The 20,854-nt window shown below is 41.4% G+C and overlaps 1 protein-coding gene across 5 annotated transcripts in view; it reads left to right on the forward strand.

The window, feature by feature from the left end:
- LOC121887943 overlaps nt 1-19,629 on the forward strand; it is a 76,776-nt gene extending 57,147 nt beyond the window's left edge. For all 5 annotated transcript variants that reach the window (XM_042399117.1, XM_042399116.1, XM_042399121.1 and 2 more), the window contains 6 exons: nt 3,854-3,975; nt 8,428-8,517; nt 11,778-11,922; nt 12,367-12,500; nt 13,632-13,840; nt 16,268-19,629. In XM_042399117.1, the coding sequence (XP_042255051.1) occupies nt 3,854-3,975; nt 8,428-8,517; nt 11,778-11,922; nt 12,367-12,500; nt 13,632-13,840; nt 16,268-17,471 (1,904 nt within the window). In that variant the 3' untranslated portion in view covers nt 17,472-19,629. The remainder of the gene's footprint in view (nt 1-3,853; nt 3,976-8,427; nt 8,518-11,777; nt 11,923-12,366; nt 12,501-13,631; nt 13,841-16,267) is intronic.
- Nucleotides 19,630-20,854: the final 1,225 nt, after the last annotated feature.

The raw sequence follows: 20,854 nt of genomic DNA on the forward strand, positions 1-20,854 counted from the left end.
CATGTTCAGGTCCAGAGCTCTTCTTTACAAGACAAACACACGGATGAAGATCGGCTGCCAAAAGGTGGCACCCACGCTGCTGAGATCAGAGTGGCGGACGGCATGAACACAAATAGATAACATGGATGTGTTTGAGTGTCATTCCCACATGTTTGTGGAATTTAATGTCACTGTCAGAGAGTTGAGGATTTTCACATGTCTCTATATAATATCTAAGTTTAAGTTTGACTTTAAACTGGTGGATGTTTAAGTAATGAAACATTGCAGCAATAACCACCTGTTTGACTTGATTTGGGGCACTGTAGCATGCAGGCTGGAAGGTCCTAGGTTAAAACCGTGCAGCAGCTGGTGTTGTGTCTCTGAGCAGCCATGTATGAACACTTTTCTCCTGCTCACTGCACATTGCTCTGGATAGGAGCATGAGCTAAAGAATGGACCCGGAGTAATATCTACCGTACAGTTCAAAATGCATGCTACTCTCTACTCTACTCATGAATAGAACGCCGGCGCCACAACTTAGAGTCATGTAACACTCTTCAGCACTCCCCAATGTAATGTCATGCCATGCCATTTTCCGAATCTCCTCTAATGTATAGAGTTGTACTCAAATATTCATCCCTGCATTTTTCATTATTTGCGAGACATCTCATTGTGTTTTATCTCCATTATCTCCAGAATAACAGCATGTCAGTGACACTGTGGGCCCACAGAGACATTTCTCCCCCCTCTTTCACCCCTCCCTTAAGGACAGTTGCTTCTTTTTCTTGGCTGGTTTCTTGTCATATTTTCTTTTTTTTTTTTGGCTGTTATTGGGAGTGTGTAGAGGAAGTGGTTTTTGAGGAGTGGGGTGTTGAAAGCAGACACAAACACAGCCAGACTGTGCTGCACACATCCGTATGCTACATGGCTAAACTCATCTCACCCCCTAGAGGCTGCAGAAATTAATACCTGATAACTCTCTCTCTCACACACTCACACATACACACACTCCTCTTCTCTTATGTGTTCATGTCTTGGCACTTTACAACCAGCCTCTTGAGATCTTTTCTCACTTCTAATCTCCTTCCATCAAGTTCTCTTTCATAATATCAGATTATCTTTTCATTTCAACAAATCAAACATTTGACATTAGAGGCTCACCCAGGGTGTTCTCTGACTACAGTGGGGCAATCATGCATCTGTTAGGTTTCTGAGTCATCCTAATGAGCTCTCCACTCCTGCGACAATTGTGACTTAAATTGAGCCTAATAATTTGGTGGGTGGTCTTATTACTTTGTGTACTCAGTGGAAGTGGAAAGACAGACCAGGCCGACTGAAGGAGCTAGACTTTCAGCCTCACCCTTTGGCAGCATCTACATCCCGCTACTTGTCACTTTTTACTTAACACGCTGTCCTCACTCAGAGCACATAAACGCCTCACCATTACCTACTCTGTTTTCCTTTTTAGACCAGAGAAGGAGAAAATAGAGGCAAAGAAAAGCAAACCTCAAGACAGGAGCGGTGGCGAATAAAGCCTGTATTGTTGGCAGAGGAAGTGCCGGTGCCGATAATTAATCATCCCGTGTGTTTGTCTTTCCTGACGCCGCATCCTCTCCAAAAGCTGCCGTAAGAGAGAAAACAAAAATACATGAGGCGTTGAAGGAGGAAAATAAAGAAGCTTATTAGATTCATTTCCCCCTGCAATGGTTTCCACTGGTTGGATGATAATGCGGTGATTGAAGAGCATGGTTTTGTGTGTGTGTGTTTGTGTGTGTTTGTGTGTGTTTGTGTGTGTGCGCGGCTGTCTGAGTCTGTTTGTTTGTATGTGTTCGCACCTAGCGGAGGTGGTGACAAAATACTTAACATTATTACAGGCGTATATGAGTTCATGAAGCTGCCGTGCAGTTCGCTCATCAGCGTTTAACCTGTTTTTCAGTGGCTGAGACGCACATTATGGCCTATATTTTCACTGGTAGATTGAATAAGCCCACTGTTGCAACTGGGGGAATAAATGGTTTAAAAAAAAATTAATCCAGACAAAATGTATGGATCAAAAGAAAAAAAAAACCCATTAGCTTTGCGTGCTTCAGAAAGGAATTAAGAGAAGGGAAACTCTTCCAGCATCACGAAATCAGGTTGTCGATTGCCTGCGATGCTGAGTTGAACAAAGAAAGGGTGGAGAGATGAGGAGGAGGAGGAGGGTAGAGGAAGGGTGGATGAATGGGGGGTGGGGGGGGGACGAACAGGAGGACAGGACAAGGAGATGGTAAGAGGTTAAAGGGGGAGGAATAGAAGCTGTAATGGGGTTATCCGTTGGGGGTGGGGTCAATACCAAGCATTGGAAGATACATATACTTAGATAGTTTTTCATAATGAGGCTGTGGTGTGTGTGTTGCGTGACTAATCTGCGCCTGCTACAATGAGTACCGGAGCGAAGGGCTGATCTCTTAGAGTGAGCCACATGCCCCCTGACAGCACACCCATAAGAGAAACACGCAAACATGCCTCCAACACGCAACACACACGTCACCAATGCACATGTGACAGTTATGCACGCCACAGTTGTATAGGCTAATTGCATGTACAAACACTCGTGGTAGTAGGTGGGCCTTTTACTCTATCTACAGGGGAGAGAATGTAGCATATGTGCAGCGGTCGATGGAGTGTGACTTATTTGTGATATTTTTATAGCTTTGAAAGGTATTTCTGCTTTATAAATATCAGATAGAACAGAAGAGCAGGAGAGTGAAGCAACACAACCTGTGTGTAAAGATGACAGATTCTTTTTTGACATTATTCTTCTCATTTCTGGCTGATTGAAATATAGCAAAATGAAGTATTCTTCAGCTCTTCCTTAAGGAGCCACACAGGACCCCACTTTAAGATCAGTAGGGGAGATTTTCTTTTGTGTTGTCGCCCTCCACAAAGAGGTCAGAGGTCAGGCTCAACAAGAGAACAGCAGCACTGGAGCTGGAAAGCCTTCACTGCTTGCTCAAGGACATTTTTCACACAATTTCAACAGATAATCCCCTATTTTGTTTTAAAATGTTGTTTAAATCAATTAAAAACTCTTGAAAATGCCTAAAATTACTTTTTTTAAATGCAGTTTTACTTGTATGACACTTTATTCAGGGAATCTTTTAAACATGATGGTTTTCAGTAGAAATATGACAAATTACCTCATTTCATCAGCAGACTGTATGATTTATAGGCTAAACTTTTTGCTAGATTTAATAAAAATGAATAAATATATATTTTTCCCTTCATGCCACTTATCAGATTTCCTAAATGCACTAGACGCTGCCCACTATCTCGCTCTATATCAGTCAGCTTTGCATGTGCATGTGGCTATATCGTGTGAGAGGAATCCTGTAAAGTCATGAAATCCTCCACTGTTTTGTCTTGTTCGACAGGCCCACCGCACACTAATACCTGGCATTAGTGCAGTTAGTGCAGTGCAAAAGGAGACTGTTTGCCTGATATAGTTAATGTGTTCGCCACATGTGTGAGAGCTGGTCCAACTCTCTCACTGCCATATCACAGGGGTTGTCGGAGAACTGCCAAACGTACTTTGGAAAACATGATCATTATTGTTATCATTCTTTACTTTTTCTCTGTGTTGACACAGCTCTCGCTGAGCCTCAGCGCAATATATTTAAGTCAAGAAGTTGACCGATGTGATGTGATTTTACTTTCCAGAACTTGAATATGTTTTCATTTTGATCTGTTCACTGACTGACACCAACAAGGTGTTTTTTCCTCATTTGCTTACATCCTCAAACCCGCTGTCTGCTACCAGTATATTGTGTTAACATGAGTTAATCTTCTTGTGCCAGCCTGTTTACTTTTTTTCTTTTTCTTTGTTTTATTATAGGGAACCAAGACACCAAGATCTCCAGGAAGCACATCATCAGCACCGCATCCTCTAACCCTGAACCCAGGAAAGAGAGCCTTCCACTGGGCACAGGCGTTAATGAAAGCAGCCTCCTCCTGGAGGTAAGAACCCACATAGCTGTTGTCTGTTTGTGATTCTGTGTGTGTGAATCTCCCTGATTAGTGAAATATTTCAACTAGATGTTGATATGATGGTTTACATCAGTTGAAATCGGTATGAAATTGGACACTTAGAGTTCTTAAAATCAAGGCTTAAATATATAATTTCAAAAGAGTTCTGTTAAGTCGTACTCTTTTCGGTTGTACGTTCCTGCCTCCTGCGCATCACTGTTAATGAAACGCTCGCAAGCCTTCATACGCGCCATTCAGGAGACAATTTGTGTCTGAGTGAGTGAGAATTGGGGAGGGGGGGGGGGGGGGGCTTTTTTTTTGTGTGTGTATGCGTGTGTGCCCTTCGCCCTTTGCCCCGACCTCTTTTGCAGAGTTGTGGTGTTGCGTGACATCAGGGTGAGACGGGAGTGTCAGAGCTGATGAAGGAGGTGGGGACTCACACACGCTGGCGGCTTGAGCAGCCGTTGAAGTGTGTGTGTGGTGTGTGTGTGTGTGTCTGTATGAGTGCCTCTCTGTCTGAATACATGTGGTCGTGTGTGAAAGTGAGCAGAAGAGAGTGAGAAGAACACACCAAGACTGTCAACAGTAATCAGGGCAAATAGAAGATCTGTTTTTTGTCAGTTGACCTCAGACCTTTTGAGCGGGCCTTGAATCAAGATTGTAACTACAGATTAATTATAAGTGCATATAATCACTTATCGACTTAGAACAAGTACATGATATCAGGACATCTCGTTGTACTTGGCAGTGACCAATAACACACACACGCACATATTTGCATATTTTGAATAGATTTTACATAAAACCTCGTGAAGCTATGTTTGAATTCCTAAAAAGGCAAATGCTTCCTTTGAAGGCAGAGCAGACAGTTACAGCAGCACGCTACATGGGAATTGCCAGGGCATCAGATCACTGTTACAAACTCAATATCCTAATGGCTATCTGTCAAACAGCAAATTATGACACTGATCACGGGCCAACAACTGCGAGCACACACACACACACACGCACACACACACACAGAGGCGGGCTGATCCACTTCTGTTAACGTGTTAGGTTGTCTCAATGGGATGGTAAATAAAAGGCTAGATTGACCGTAGTGATGTGCTGCCTCCCGTTGCGTGACTCAACCAGCACCGCACTGGGGCCTCACAGCAAACTGTGCATTAGTTGTTATGGTGATGGGATCCCAAGAGAGGGAGGAGATGACTCTGTGTGTGTGTGTGTGTGTGTGTGTGTGTGTGTGTGTGTGTGTGTGTGTGTGAGAGAGTGTTTGTGTCTGTGTGTTTGGTGGGATTGCATGTCTTTGTATGTGTGATTTATGGTATGTGTGTATGTGATATGTGTGTTTGACAGGTACATTTACACATGCTTGTGCGAGTCTGTGTGTGTGTGTGTATTATCCAGTGTGTTTTTTTATGTGTGACTAATGAAACCAATAATACTGGAAGTTGAACCTCACTGCGGCTGCAACATTCTTCAAAACATCTCCCTATATATATGAGAATTCCTATATTGTTCTAGTATGTGTGTGTGAGGGATGTGGGTGTGTTCCTGGTGGCAGAAGGTCTCCGTGTTTGTCATGACCTCATCATCACTGCTTTCATCTCACTCTGACAGCTAGGCAGCAGGAAAAGCGAAGAAACTCTGTCGAAACAATGAGAAAAGGCTGCCCTACCGCCGCCATCCCACCACCTCCTCTTTTCCCCTCCCTTGCCTCTAAATCCAGTGAAAATATATTTTATTTTGGGCTCTGCGTGCAAAGCGCCTCTAAAGTCAAAGCTTTTATTCTCCCAGGGGCGGTTATGGGAGCCGGGGGCGTTGTAGTTGCAGATATGTGGCGGAGCGGGCCAGCAGCAGGTGCCTGTTTCCATTACCTAAAGGCTTCAGTATGTGAGGAACTGAGGGAAATGTGAATGGAGAAAACATGCAAAAACAGCATGCAGCAGAGTGCAGCAGTATCAATACAGGCTTTCTTTCTTTCTTTCTTTTTTTCTTTCCTTTTTTCTCTCTTTCTTTCTTTCTTTCTTGCTTGCTTTCTTTCTTTCTTTCTCTCTTTCCGTCTTTCTTTCTTTCTCTGATGTAGTTGTGTAGGTTGTTTTCCTTTAAATTTCTGTGAAATAAATGTAAATGTCTTATTCCAACATGTTCCCGTAATGAAAATAATATATTTGCCAGACATTCCGTTTTGGAAAGCCAATTACTGTAAAGAAATCAACGCACAAAATATACTGTTTTTGCCTGCACACAACCTTTTGGGTCACAAGTCCGAGGCCTATTTGTTCCAGAAGAATAAAAATGTCAAAAGTGAAGAAAAATGAGTGAAGAAAATGGGTTGCAGAAATTTATTGTGGCATTTCAATGACTTGGAAGAGGAATAGAGGAAGGTGAACTGGCTAAATAAACCTAAATGAACCCAACATGTAAATTTTGGCCTTTTTACAGCCTTATAGGCAACATCCCATTCCAGTATATATATGTCATGTTCATTTTTTGGTCAGGTTCCCTCAAAACTCCCACATCACTGAGTCATTTATAAGAGTTTCAGACGAAGCTTACTATGCTACAAGCTTTCATATGCTTGGTGAAAACATCCCCTATAACTGAACGTACATGTTTAGTACACTATATGAATGAATTATATACTAAGATGTTTTAATTGGACAAGCTACAACGCCTCAACACCTCACATTCTTTCGATACATATCCCAGATTGTTAAATTCCTGGTCTTAAAACCAGACGTTTTGGACAAACTCCACTGTTTTTATAACTATATTAGATTTGGCTCTAGCATGCTGTTACCAGATGTTTTGCAGCCCCAAGTGACCAGTAGAATGCTTTCATCAGCAGTGAATCTATATAGATCACACATCACCTTATCGCAATTACAGAAGCTTCAGAGTGGTCCAGAGTGGTCTAGAAGGTGCTGTTGGTTTCAGTGTGACAGGCTCACTGTCCAGCTCTAGCTTAGTAAGCGCTGAGTCAGGTTCAAAATCAGAAAGTGGCCCTTTGTATTACTTGTCATTTTTTTACTTTTGAGTGCTTGCAGGAGAAAGCTGTGTGTGTGTGTGTGTGTGTGTGTGTGTGTGTGTGTCAGGGGAGGGGGTCATCCTCCCCCTTGATGTCATGAACGTTCGCCAGTTAAACTTGTCAAACAACATCTGCCTCTACACCACCGAGAACCTGCGTCAGCTTCCTATCTCTGCTCCCCCCGCCCCGTCATACTTTCATATGTCTTGCGTATATTGTCTCGATATTTTTCTATCACACTGTGACTCAAAGTGAGTATGTGAATGAGTGTATGAGTGTGAATTTAGAGGCCACAGGGATAAATACCACGTAAAACACACACACACATACACGCACACAAGGGAAGACCTGCGTAGTCTCGCAGTAAAATAAAGGTGACAGACTCTGGCAGCAGCAGTCACGCAAATCAAGTAGCCTTGCAGTTGTCACACTATCACAGCTGTGTGCGAAAACACACACCCACACACACACACTACGAGTCCACATCTACTTCCTGTACTTTCTTCTCCCTCCTCTGCATTTTTCTCTCACACTCTTGCTTCCCTCTCCATCTGTGCGTCCCTCCTCATTTGACTGCTGTATATTTATTTAAAAAATTTCGTTTTAATCAACACTTGTCTCTGTAAGCGGTGTTAGCCAAACACATTATTTCCCCTTGTGTGCACGGGCGTGTGTAAAGAGGGAAAGTGGGAACGAGACTGTGTTTGTGTCTGGAGTTTATCTGCTTTTAATCCATGTGTTTGGTATCACAAATCAAAGCATGTTACCAATCAAACAGACTTAGCTATCAGGGTTTCAGACTTATGAAATACATAACTCAGTCATTACATCTCTTTGGGCGTGTACTGTATATCATCTTCAAATTAACTGCTTTAAAAATACAGTTAATCTAAATTCTAGCAGATTTTTAAAAAGTCTTTCAAAAGCAATATTTTGCATTTAGAAATCAGCAAGTTTTATTTGGCCCACTCAGTTCCATAACCATCTGTATTTCATTCCTCCTCCAGTGTTGTATTATTATATCTTTTGTTCCATTTTTACTGTTATTTGCTGTTCTGAGAATTATGGAAAGAATGATATAAATTGAACATTTTGCTATAAAACGTCTGGCTGGCGTCAAATCCTGGCTGCGTTTTGTCTCTGGCTTAAAAAATAATTGTACAATAATGACTGTAACCACAGTTGGGTAGCAAATAAAACCATTTGACTCTGTTGCACTGTGTCACTGCTGGGTGCATGAAAAATATGACTAATGGCTTCTAAATTTAGCTTTGCAAAGATGGCACAGATAAAATGTTTGTTTGCCAATTACGTATTTGTTGCACTTGAGTTTATTTGCTGCATGAGTTCCTCTGAGTCACCACTTATTTCTCTATGTGTCTGTGTGTGTGTGTGTGTGTATGTGTGTGTAGTCTCTGACAGGATTCGCCTTGGTGGTGAGCAGCGATGGGATGGTCTTCTATGCCTCCTCAACCATTGTGGACTATCTTGGATTTCATCAGGTGGGTTGAACCTTTCAGTGATACTTTAGCTGTACAATTACTGTAAGTAACACATAATAAATGTAGCATCAACAGATGTACTGGGAAGGATTTTGTTTTCTACGAGAGCATCAGTGTTTAATGCCCTACAGACTAGTAGGCAGAGGCAGCTTTCAAGCCACATTATGTTTTCTGAAAAAGGAGGTGAAAGAAAGAATGATAATATTCATCAATTTGTGGTTGGGGTCTTGTGTCATTAATATGTTCAAGGTTCTTTCTTACAAAACTTAGGTTTTACAGGAGGGTTATGTGCCATACTATTTCTTGGCTGGGACCATTAACTACCTGGTTTCCAACTATTGGAGACAGAGATATAAAATGTAAATTATTGAGCTTTACAGGTGCTGGTTGGCAGATTTTGTTACCTTTGGACATAGCAAGGCTAGCTCTTTCTCCCTGTTTTCAGTCTTTCTGCTGAGCTAAGCTAAGTTTCCAGCTACTGTACTTATTTAGTGTAAAAACTTTAGAGTGATATCCATATTCTTACCTAACACTCAGCAAGAAAGTAGAAAAATGTATCCCAATATATTGATGGTGAAAGACACTTATGAATATATTTTTATCACATACAAGCTAATAAATAAAGCCTCTCACATAGCCTGTTCAACAAGTGTCAGAGAAGGATCTGATCTCTGCCATTACTCAGCTCGTTCACCATTTTTCATCAGTCAGTCAGTCCTTTACGTTCTCTTCCATCCATTCCTTTCTCTTCATAAAGTCTCTCTGCTGGCAGAGTGAACCAACTAACTCACAGCTAAGAGGCCACAGAAAGGTGAAGACCTCTGTTTCACCCCAAGATACACCCTGCGGGTGTCTGAATGTGTGTGTGGGCAGTGATAAGTCACCAACGGTTTAACTTCCTCCCTCTCCGGCAGCTATATCCAGTCGGTCATTAATTATGGATGATATCAACACGGCCTCGCCTGTCCTGCGATGCTGAAATCATCCTTCTCCTTCAAAAACCATGAATAAAGTGCTTTTCACTGTTAAAATCTCTCCTTTGCCCTCATGTCTGCTTACACACACACACACACCAACACTTTGGGGTAGAAATTCTTCTGCAACAGTGCTCTCACTTGGCTTGCAAGCAGACGGGGGGCAATAACCCAGCGCCATGAAATCGACATGAAAACCAAAGCGGACTGAAAGATCTTGCCACAGTGTGTGTGTGTGTATGTGTGTGTGTGTGTGTGTGTGTGTGTGTGTGTGTGTGTGTGTTCAAGGTGGCATGGGAGCCAATAGAGACAGACAAAGAAAATTAAAACCGTAAGGTGCATAAAATATGTGTATGCATGTTTGTTTGAAGCTCCATGAACAACTTTAATAACCTTTTAGTTTATAACAACAACAAAATAGACAAATATTGTTGTTTTTATTCAAATTAGAAACAAATGAACTTTTTGAAAGAAAACTGTCAGATTTCATGCTGTCTGGTATAATGTCAGATGTAAACAAAGATAAGGTCTTGATAAAATTCAAATTCATAAACTCAGACCAATTCAACCACAACAGGTGCTTTTTTTTGCATGCCAGCCGATGACGGTATATAAGACATTCCCAAGCCAATTTTGAGATTTTTCTGCAGTGATAACAACCCATTCCTAAGACCAATCAATGCATATCAATAATTTTAAATGACAAATGCAAAAAAAATCTGAAATCTCAATAGAAAGAAATAAGATACTGACAGGCAACAGGCATGTGTGTCAAAACATCCCAGTATGCAAAGCAGCCAAAGCATCTCGTGTAATGAAGTGATGGATGATCACCATAGGCAAAAAAATCATTGTTTATCTATACACAAGGCTAACTTGAAAGTTCAACTTATGTAGTTGTCTCTGTACAATGCTGTCAGCAGTGAGTGAGAGCTAAGAGCCAAAATATTGTACAGGTGACTTTAAGGACATACTGCTCTTTATGTGCAACCTTAAAATAAATGTGCAGTTGACAGTAAACATTCTTTCTTTGCAAGTACATAAAACAATGAAAACCTTCTAACTACTCACAGATCATCATGTTATATTTCAGAGACTGTCATCGAAACATTCTCTCAGCCTTTCCCACATGTTCAACTCCTGCAAAGGAGCTATTGCTTGTTTTTAAGTCACACAGTTTGCCTTAAAGGCCTTGACAACAAGTCACGTAATTCTGACTCCACAATTGCAGTCAGAGGGACACTTATCCCTAATATACCACAGGGAAGAAAAAAGAAAAGAGAACGCTTTGCTAAGTAGCACCACAAGAAAGCCCTGGAGAAGAGCAGAAAACCTCCACTGGCCTTTGATCCCATTTGTTACTGGGGCAGTTAGCCTTTGAAGGTCAGCGAAAATATCACTTATTCTCCATTTTTTTCCCTCTTCTTTTCCTCTCTCTGTTTTTTACGAGAAACATAAACAATAGTCACTCGATCCGTCTGTCTGCCTGACTGCCGGTAGGGAACCAAACCACAGGACGAAGCGCTCGTCGAAGACGGTGGGAACAGATTGTGTTTTCAGAGGCAGGCGATCAAAAGCCCTCGCGTGCCACCAGTGTGGAAATTATGGAGAGAGTACAGGGAGGAGGGAGAGAGGGAAGAGGAGAAGGTTGAACATTTTAGTGAGGAATCTGTCATGGAATGACAGAAAGCAAAGCTATTGCTGGAAAAGAGAGAGAGGCATGACGAGAGTGGGCTGGAACCCGACTCACTCGCTGTGTGTGTGTATGTGTGTGGATGGATGGGGAGGGTAAGCTGGGCTGGACTGCTGTTCGGGAGCGGTGTCACGCGATGTTTGACAAACACAGCTGCCCTCACTGGCCCTGCAGCTGCCCTTGGACTCTAACTGTAGTGGGTAAATGCTCCTGCATGTGTGTATGAGCAGGCGTAAGTGTGCATGTATGTTTCTGTGACTTCCATTGACTTTGTTAGTACAGTATGGCACTTGTGTGTGTGATGGGGGGGAAGTTAGCACGCTCCCTGTGAATCCTGAGGCAGACTGAGTGTATCTGAGCTGCAATGACAGGAATTCCCCCCCTCTTCAAACAGCAGCTACCAGCTGCACTGATGGCACTGAGCAGCAAAACATACCGGCTCAGAGTCAGTCCAATGATGGTGCTGTGAACACGCAATCCCATGTGTCTTTAAGACTTTCAGGAGATGACGTGATGAAACTAGAAATGTTTTCTTGATTAAATGTATTATTCAGTACATTTACTTAACAAACTGTACTCAATTTTCCCCACAGACTGATGTGATGCACCAGAATGTGTTTGACTACATCCACATAGACGACCGTCAGGAGTTCAGACGCCAGCTCCACTGGGCCATGTGTCCTCCACAGCACCAGGGGACGTCAGCACACCAGGATAACCAGATAGCTGCAGGGGCTGGTGGGTAGTTTGCTGGGAAGGGCGGGAACAATACTCTTGAGCAAACTGTACATATGGTGACCTTCTTTGTCATATTTTCCATTGTCTTCTTTAATTTAATTTTGGGGTTGAGCCAAATCTACAGTACAGTATGTCATCAACCTTCAAACAAGACAAATGTTAATTTGAAAATTAAAGGGGTTTCTTTTGTGAGCATTAAAATCAGAATAAACTCTCAGATTGCTTCTTTGAATGTCAGTTCAACCTATGAGTTAGGTTACCTACCAGTATTACAGTATCTTTGAAAACTAACATAATATGTTTCATTTTATTGCCTCAGATCACTTACTTACAAAATAACTGATTGGATCCTTTTTCCTGACTCTGAAGCACTTTATAGGTTTGTCATACAAATTGCTATACAAATTTGAATTATTATTCTTCTCCTCTATGTCTCTTTTTCAGGTGAAGACTTTGTAGTGAGCAGCCTGTTCCATTCACCGGAGGCAGGGGGAATTCCTGCTGACCTCTCCTGCTTTCTCAACAGATGTTTCATAGCCAGAGTCCGATGCCTCTTGGACAGCACCTCTGGATTCTTGGTGAGTGGTGGCTGAACTGAACAGGAACTTCATAAAAGTGCAGAATATGCAATAAAAAATGAGAAAGTGTTGCCCACTCGCAGGCCTATAAAATTAATATGGCCCCTCATGCTGTAGTAAAACTACATTTTTAATCGTAGTGTGTACAGTTATTTATAGTTGTATTGCAAGTTATTATAAGGTAATTGGGTGCCTGGACAGGGCAGCATAATATGAGCCCGGTTCATCCCTCACGGCTGTGACTTGAGTGGTTTGGAGAACAGCAGTGGAAAAGCTAGAGGCCTGATGACAGAGGAACAAGAATAAGGGTTTGGACCGTTTTGTCAGGGTCAGTAGAGTTCACTGTCACCAAGTCCACTCTGGTTGCACTGACGTTGGCCGCACAACAGAAATTCTAGATGGCAATTTCCTGACATGTACTGGTGGAAGCACTTGTAGCCAAGTAGTGAGTGAATGTTGGTAATATGCGTTCCTCATCAGTCAACATAATTGCGGCAAAGACACAAAAATTGTAATATTATGTATGATCCTCTTTCAGACAGCCAGAGGAGCTTCATTCCCTATTAAAAGAATAAGATTAATTGCTTTATTGCATATAACTGCTAGTGCTTTTAGCCACTGTATCCGCTCTTTGGACCACTTTGGTCCAGACTGAAATATCTCACCAACTAATGCCATTCCTGTCAACCTCAGCTGTACTTTGGGCTTAGCGCTAATTGGAAAATGTTAGCATTTAGCCAACATCAGTGCCTGAGTACAGCTTTGGAGAGCTGCTTGCATGGCTATAGACTTTTAGTCTTGTTTAAATACTAATGTGTGCAGTATCTACTGTATATTTATTTTTACTAACATTACATGAAGACACAATGTATCTACAGTACAGTATGTTTCAAGAAGTAAAAGGTTATCGCATTCTAATGTTTCCTGGAATCAAACTGAAAACCAGTTTAAAGATTATCATCGCAAAAAAGAAGAGGTAGATATTAATTTTCAAGGGACATGAAGCCCATATGAGTTTAAAAAAGCATTAATTATACATTTTAATCTAGGAGAGGACACAGGTCAGACTTTTAAAGACCATTGGATACTCTGATGTTCAAATCAGTAAATTCATCTTCTCTTCTGTCCCAGACCATGCAGTTCCAGGGTCGGTTGAAGTTCCTCCACGGGCAGAAAAAGAAGTCAGCCTCCGGGGCTCTACTGCCTCCCCAGCTGGCTCTATTCTGCATAGCTGTACCCCTCCTACTGCCCTCCATTACTGAGATGAAAATGAAGAACATGTTAATGCGGGGAAAGAACAAGACTGGCGGAGGAGGTGTTATCTCTGCACTGGAGCATGGGTAAGAAGGAGTGAAACCTCATACATGAGCAACATCCTTCCAACTTAACTAAAGCTGGAGGGATGATGTACTGTATCTTCACACTGTGTTCATGTGTAAATCCACTGATTGTCTTAATGGGGGTGCTATAATTAAAGGTCATGCCTTTTAACACAAATTTGACGTCTCGGACACCACTGGTCAATTTGACGAAACGTGAGACTTGATGCATTTTGGCACCTTGTTATGGCCTCTGGAAAGCTACACCAATGTGCCTGATGGGGGAGCTAGAAGTAAAGGTCAAAATTTCAAACCTTGAAATGCCACAGCCGCTGCATCATCAGTCCAGATCTGTTGAAGCTTGGAGTTATGATGCACGTTGTCACTGGTCAGCCCTCATAACTCATAAAGGATGACATGTTTACTTTGCTATTGGATATATAGTACGTGTAAAAATACCACGTGATAACTGCCTTGACTAAAATCCATAAGGCAAGAGTACAAGAAACTCATTCAAAACTGTTGGAGTGCTGAAAAGTTACATCAGCATTAGTCCTCATGTGTTTTTTACTGATTTATGAGGTTATTGTAGAGATACCTGCTTATTGCCAAGCAACAGCTTCATGAGCACACAAGCGTTTACCCTGAAACCCAGTTACCAACACAAACATAAGCCCTTTTCTCACCCAGCAGGCTCTGACACCGAACCAACTGAGCGCTGGATGCCTTACCTGTGGCCAATTAGGAGCAAATACATGCCTCAGCTTGGATAAGGCCCTCTGAGCTTCATGCATCATTAACAACTTTGCAAGACTGAGAGGCCAAGAGTTGAGCTTTAGTCAGTGTAAGCAGAGCCCTACCACCCTCTCTGCTATTCATCCTTTTTCAACATCATCCAGGGCAACATGGATGATGTTAGTTTCTTTAACAAAATACCAATTTCTTGTAAGTGCACTCCAGCTAAGCTGGTTAGACTGGGAGCCATGAAGTTTGTTAAGAGTTGAGGTTAAATCTTCATGAGAAAACTGCCTTATACAATATACATGGCATCTGATTGGAAGAAAAAGTACCGCAGGTTAGCTATGAGGTCCATCTTTAGGTAAACTGCAATAGGCAATACTTGAAAATGTGTGTATTTAAATATACAGTATGTAATGCTGTTGATAGATACAAAATTACTACCATACATATTACTGTTTAGTTTCTCCACCTGTGCAGCTTTTGCATTATAAAAGGCCTCACCTTGATGCTGATATGGAACAAGGAGTGATTTTACTGAGCACAGATAAAGCTATAAAACATACAGTAGTTTAAATATACTCACTTCCAGAGCTCTGATTCTACTCCATAACCTCAGCTGTTATTATCTTTTCTAATCATTATAGAGTGTAACGATCCAGTTGAGAAAGCAGAGAGAAGCAAAGTGGAGAAAGATGGCTGTTGTTATGGTGAAAAACATGTTTTGAAATCAAACTTGCCACTATAACCAAGTTTAAAATGACTTGCTTAAAATGGCCTTTTTTTTCATAAGGGCATTATGCCATTAGAGTTAAAATGCATTTGTGAATAAATAACAGGCTAAACTAGATTACCTCAGCAAAAGGTTCGGTCATATTGCAGAAAAATATGGTTGTGCAGTTTTCAAAATGTTCTTCAGACAGCAGTTTTTTCTGAAATGCAGATGCCACGGACGGCTTTCTCATTACTAACAAAGTTAATTAAACACTTGGGATATCCCACATTTTTTGGTGTACAGAAGGCCAATTGATTATATTTAACCCAGTTAGTGAAAATTGATTCCTTTTATTGTTCACAATATTTTGTAAGTTTGTAAAGTACAGTCTACATAATCTTCAGCCCTTTCCTTATTAATGGCTTCCACCTTAATCAACATAATTCAATGTGTTAGCACTTTCCATTGATTGGTCACAGTGCAAAATTTTCAATGGTTAATGAATCATCCCAAATGAGGACATCGTGAATTGAAGTGTTAGTCACTAAAAATAACCAAAGGCTGAAATACATTTGCCTTTAGCTACTGTGCTACAGTGTTTTTAGAATAAATGAAGATCTACTGCATTGTACTGCATTAGTCTATAAACTTGGCCGTAATTGATCTTTGCGTTCTGGATGTTGACTCTGTTCTCAATTTTCGAATAAGACAAATCCTGGAAAAGATGAGTCACTTCTGGAATGATTCTCTCATGAACTAAAGTGAACCAAACCTAGATATTTGTGCTTTGAGTCATTCATCAATCAGTAGAAAAAACATTCAGTTTGTGGATATTCCATGGATATCTGGGTGGACCAGTGATATTTTAGGAGACCACCTCTTCTTTCTTTGAGTGTTGTCTTGTTTCGTGACTAATGATCTCATTCTTCTTTTTCTATGATCCCATTCTCCTCCCCACCCCACCCCACTTTTCATGCCCTCCCTCTCTCTCATAGTGAGCGAGGAGAACACCTCCGCAGGCACTCCTTGAGTGGAGGAATGGGTGACGTTGCAGACCCTCTCCTCCTCTCGTGCCCCATCCCTGGCAGTAACCAACGAGGTCACCACACTCCCTGGACCCCACTCTCCAAAGACAACCTCAAGTACCGCCCTGATGGTTACTACAGCCAGGAGGAGCCTCTCAACTACTGCAAGTCCTCCATGGATCCCCATAAAGGTCTCAGCCCAGGCCTGGGAAGTGGCTGGCCTATGCGACCGAGCTCAGGGCCCCTCAGAGGTGGCCAGGGTGTCGGCTACATCCCATCTAACCGTCTGAACAAGGCCGGGCAATATGGGAAACCATACCGCCTTTCCCCCAGCTGCCACAGCGGCAGAAATGGTGAGGTGTTTGTCTCTAAGCTCTACGGAAGCCTCCAGATTCCCTCGGACCCAGATGCCTACTGTGTGGACCTGGTGAAGAGCGAGAACGGCTACGGCGAGTGCTACGACGGCCACCTGATGCCCGAGATGCCATCCATCAAGGTGGAGCACGACTCGGACTCAGAGAATGGCTGTGATGCCTATGGGCGACCCTGGGGTTGCCGTGACCCAGAGGCCATGGACCGTCGCTATGGTAACGGGGTATATGACCAGAACTCTGGCCTCCAACTCAAATCAGAGCCCGAATATTATGATCCGCAGTACTCGCCCTGTCAGCGGGGGAAAGCAGGCATCAGCCCACCATACAACAACGGCAACTATCAGAACTATGCAGTCAACAGCGGACACAACGGCGGACACAACGGCGGACACAATGGCGGACACAACGGCGGACACAACGGCGGACACAACGGCGGACGTCTGTTAAAGTGTGACAAAGACTTGGGCAGTAACCCCAACAACAGTCAGTTTAGTCCTCAGAGACTCTCTCACTCAGACTCTCTATGCAGCAACCAATCTGTCAACCTCATGGACTCGCACGTCTATCCACAGGAGCCTCACAAGGCCTATATGCACCAGGACTACAACAAGCATGGCACCTATGAGTTCAAAGGTCATGGCCTGATCCATTCGATCAAGCGGGAGCCCATGGACTCCCCACCGTGGTCTGAGAGTGGTCACGACATGAGCCAGTCAATGATGGTTGGTCCAAGGAACGTTATGCCGTGTGTGATGAGCACTGGGCACCACAAATCCAGTCCTTACATTTATATGCCGTAAGAGTGATTGGGGCATTACCTGTGCCGCAGATAAACTACCCCCCCATACACACACACACACACAAACACACAACAATCGGTGTGCATTATAGTACTTTGTATTATTATCATTTTCATAAACATGCACCAGCATTACAATAGGACAGTCTTCATAACGAGGATTCCCAGGATGTCAACATTTAAAGTACTTCTTCAATTTGACGAAGAGGTCACAAACGAGGCTCAGGTTCTAGTATTAGTGTTGTGACAATCAAAAATAATACTTTGATGATTTTGTTTTTAAGGAATAAATTTTGTAGTTGGTTCCAAGCACTTTTGGATTTAGTGACAATGAGACAAATAATGTCTAGGAACACAGTTTTGTTTTGATGTATGTGTTGTGCACACCTGGCTTTTGTGGGAGGAACAAAGATTTTGCTGTAAAAAAAAAAAAAAAAAGAGAGACTTTTTCTTGAACTTTGTCCATAGCAGATGACTTACACCTACCACCTGGGTTCATTCAAGTGAGACGGCTGATTATAAAAACAGAGTCAGTGATAACAATTTAAAGAATAATCTGCATTGAAGATTTAAAGGACCTTACTTGTTTTGCATGTTTTAGCGCTTTTAACTACCTTTTTCATCACCGCCTCCAGCAATGTGTGAATGGAAACTACTGGTTCCATTAATGCATTTTAACATCATGTTAAATCAACTTGCAGAGACTTGAAACTGCTGTAAAAATGTTAATAACTATTGGAAGATAAGTTTACAACCAGGGTCTGATTGGAAAATACTCATTTGTGCATTCAAGGACACTCTGATTTATAACATTGAGTAGCTGCTGAAAAACATTTTTTAATGCATAACACAACCAAATTCAAATGATCATTTTCACAACATCCATGTTTGCTTTGTGTTTATGCTCTGAATTGGATTTTCCAACAGCACAGCTTATCAATGTAATGCTTTTCAGTAGTCAATGTTTGGGTGAAATCATCCTTGAGCACACCACGAAGAACCATTTTGGAAATGATTCCTACCACATAACCCTCTGAAAAACTTAATGTTAGTAATGTTAGTATATGCAATTTGTAGTTAATGGACCAAAACATGTAAAACTATTGGTATAGCCAAAGCTGTTACGTAGTATTTGTTTACTCAAGTGTATGGTCAAGAAACAGCCTAATTAAGCATAAGGATGATAATAGCAATTTAAAAATAAGTCAGAATTAACATTTAACTGCATTAAGTTGACATGAAAAATGTAAACAACTCCAATCAAATCACACTAGAACTGTCCTTTAAATTGCAGGGCCTAGAGAACCGTTCTGCACAGGGTTAAATGAGTAGATGATCAGTTCAAGTTTGTTTGGAAAAGACAGAAGTGTTAGTTTGAATTGAAGGAAAATGCAGCATTGTATTGTTAATGAGGTTCGATTTAGATTTTTCTTTCAATACGCACAATAATTTAATCATCTTAAGTCATGAAACTCCTGTTGAAAGTACAAACAATATTAATTTATATTATCATGTCATTTTATGTCAAAGCTAATGTTGTACAGTTTGTACAGTGTTTATGGCGAGAGCCGCATTTCAACTCCATGCAGCCTATCTCACTGCAGAAATGACACATTTCCTTTGAAATGAATATACACTTCTCATGTTGTCTTTTCAGCCAGAAAACATCGGACATCATCTTCACAATCAGTAATTTTGCACAAATGAATTAAAAGCACCAAATTGATTCAATGTCAGAGTCTCAGTTCTGTGAAGCTACTGTAGTACAGTAGTTTCTAAATTGCACTACTGGGAGTAGTTCAGTTGAAGTTCAGCCTACCCAGACAGGTTATTTGAGTCAACACGCACAACTGTACATGGTGTCACTGTTTTGATTTTTTCTTTTTCTCTTTGTGTGTGTTCATTTCAATAAATGTTTGATAATTCGTATTTATTGTAAGAGGCAAAAGTGTATAATTTAAAAACTACAGTTTTGAAGGCTTTTCTCTTTCACTAAGGTAAATCAATATGGCTTTTTTCCTTGCTATCTTTTTGATAATTGTTAAAAAAGACTGTCATACTTGTCTCATGGAGGAGGTAGCTGCAAGGTAGCAAACACATGTACATATGCGGTGTCTTCCAATGTTTCTACGTGTTTTTTGCAAATGGGACTTAACTATTAAAAGACTTTTCTTTATATGGAAAATCTGGGCGTTGTGTTGTGTCTTTTGCCATTAGACAGATAAGAAACAAGGCAGCAAATTACTGCCAGCTTGGTGAATTAGTAGCATATCAACATCTATCACAAAATGAACCATGCCTGTAGTAGCCAGATTACAGACAGGTGATTAGTTACTTAGAATATGAACATCACACAGCTGCAATTTCTATTAATCATTTAAAATGTGCAATAAATGAGCGAAAGCAACCTGACCAAAGCAGATGTTGTGTTCCTCCAAAATAAGCTTAGTATAATGTTCAAAGGACTTTGTCATAGCATTTAAGTATATTAGATACACCAAGTCACTGAAATAATGTACAATGGTCATTCTACTAACTCAATGGTTTCCAGAATGAAAAGTGGATAAATTCAGTTGTTCATTTACGCTCTTGTCTCTTTAGTAGCTTCTGAATTTTTTACGTATACCAAATGCAGTCTCATCCTTCAGATTTGTGTCTCTATTAATAATAAATACTCAGCAGAACAGGATACAGAGTATCTCTAGCCACATTGCCTGTATGATTAATGTGCTGTAAAGCTGGCATGACAGCTCCTTCACACGATCTATGAAACTTAACACCGTCTCTCACCACTGTCTGGGACAAGAGCTAGAGCCAGGGGAATGTTGGCGTCCGCAGAGAGGTAGAGGGTTGAGAAAAGAGGCAGGGGACAGGAGGAGAAAGAGGTGTAACCTAAAAGTTGTGGTTGAGTCCTGTTCCTCGGGATCCCCTGTAGAGCTGGATTTCTGTCCCGCTTGGTAGTTAATTGTTTTCACTTAGCACATCAGGTTTTTAATAATCCTTGAACATTCACTGGTAATATGATGGGTCTTCTTTATCTAGTGTTCCTCACTCTGCAGTGGGGCAATTTTAAAATGACAGTTTGGATGTACAGTACATAGCATTTTTCAAACCTTATCCAAAAATCTGTTATATAAAAGTTGCATTGTGACAATAAGAATGAGGACCCGTTCTGCTAAAAGTACAATTTTGGAGTCAAGCGAGAGATCAAAGTAAAAATCCATCATTTTTACTCCTACTCACAAACTTAAGAATAAAACCTACTTGTCAAACGTCTTTTGACTTAAATTTAAGAGAGCTCCAGAGGGGTCTTTGTTAAGAGCAGATCCTAGATGACAGCTCTGTTTTGTGTCTGATTGTACAAAACATCATTCGTCATGATGA

The sequence above is a fragment of the Thunnus maccoyii genome, chromosome 21 (assembly GCF_910596095.1).
Source record: "Thunnus maccoyii chromosome 21, fThuMac1.1, whole genome shotgun sequence".
Taxonomy (NCBI): domain Eukaryota; kingdom Metazoa; phylum Chordata; class Actinopteri; order Scombriformes; family Scombridae; genus Thunnus; species Thunnus maccoyii.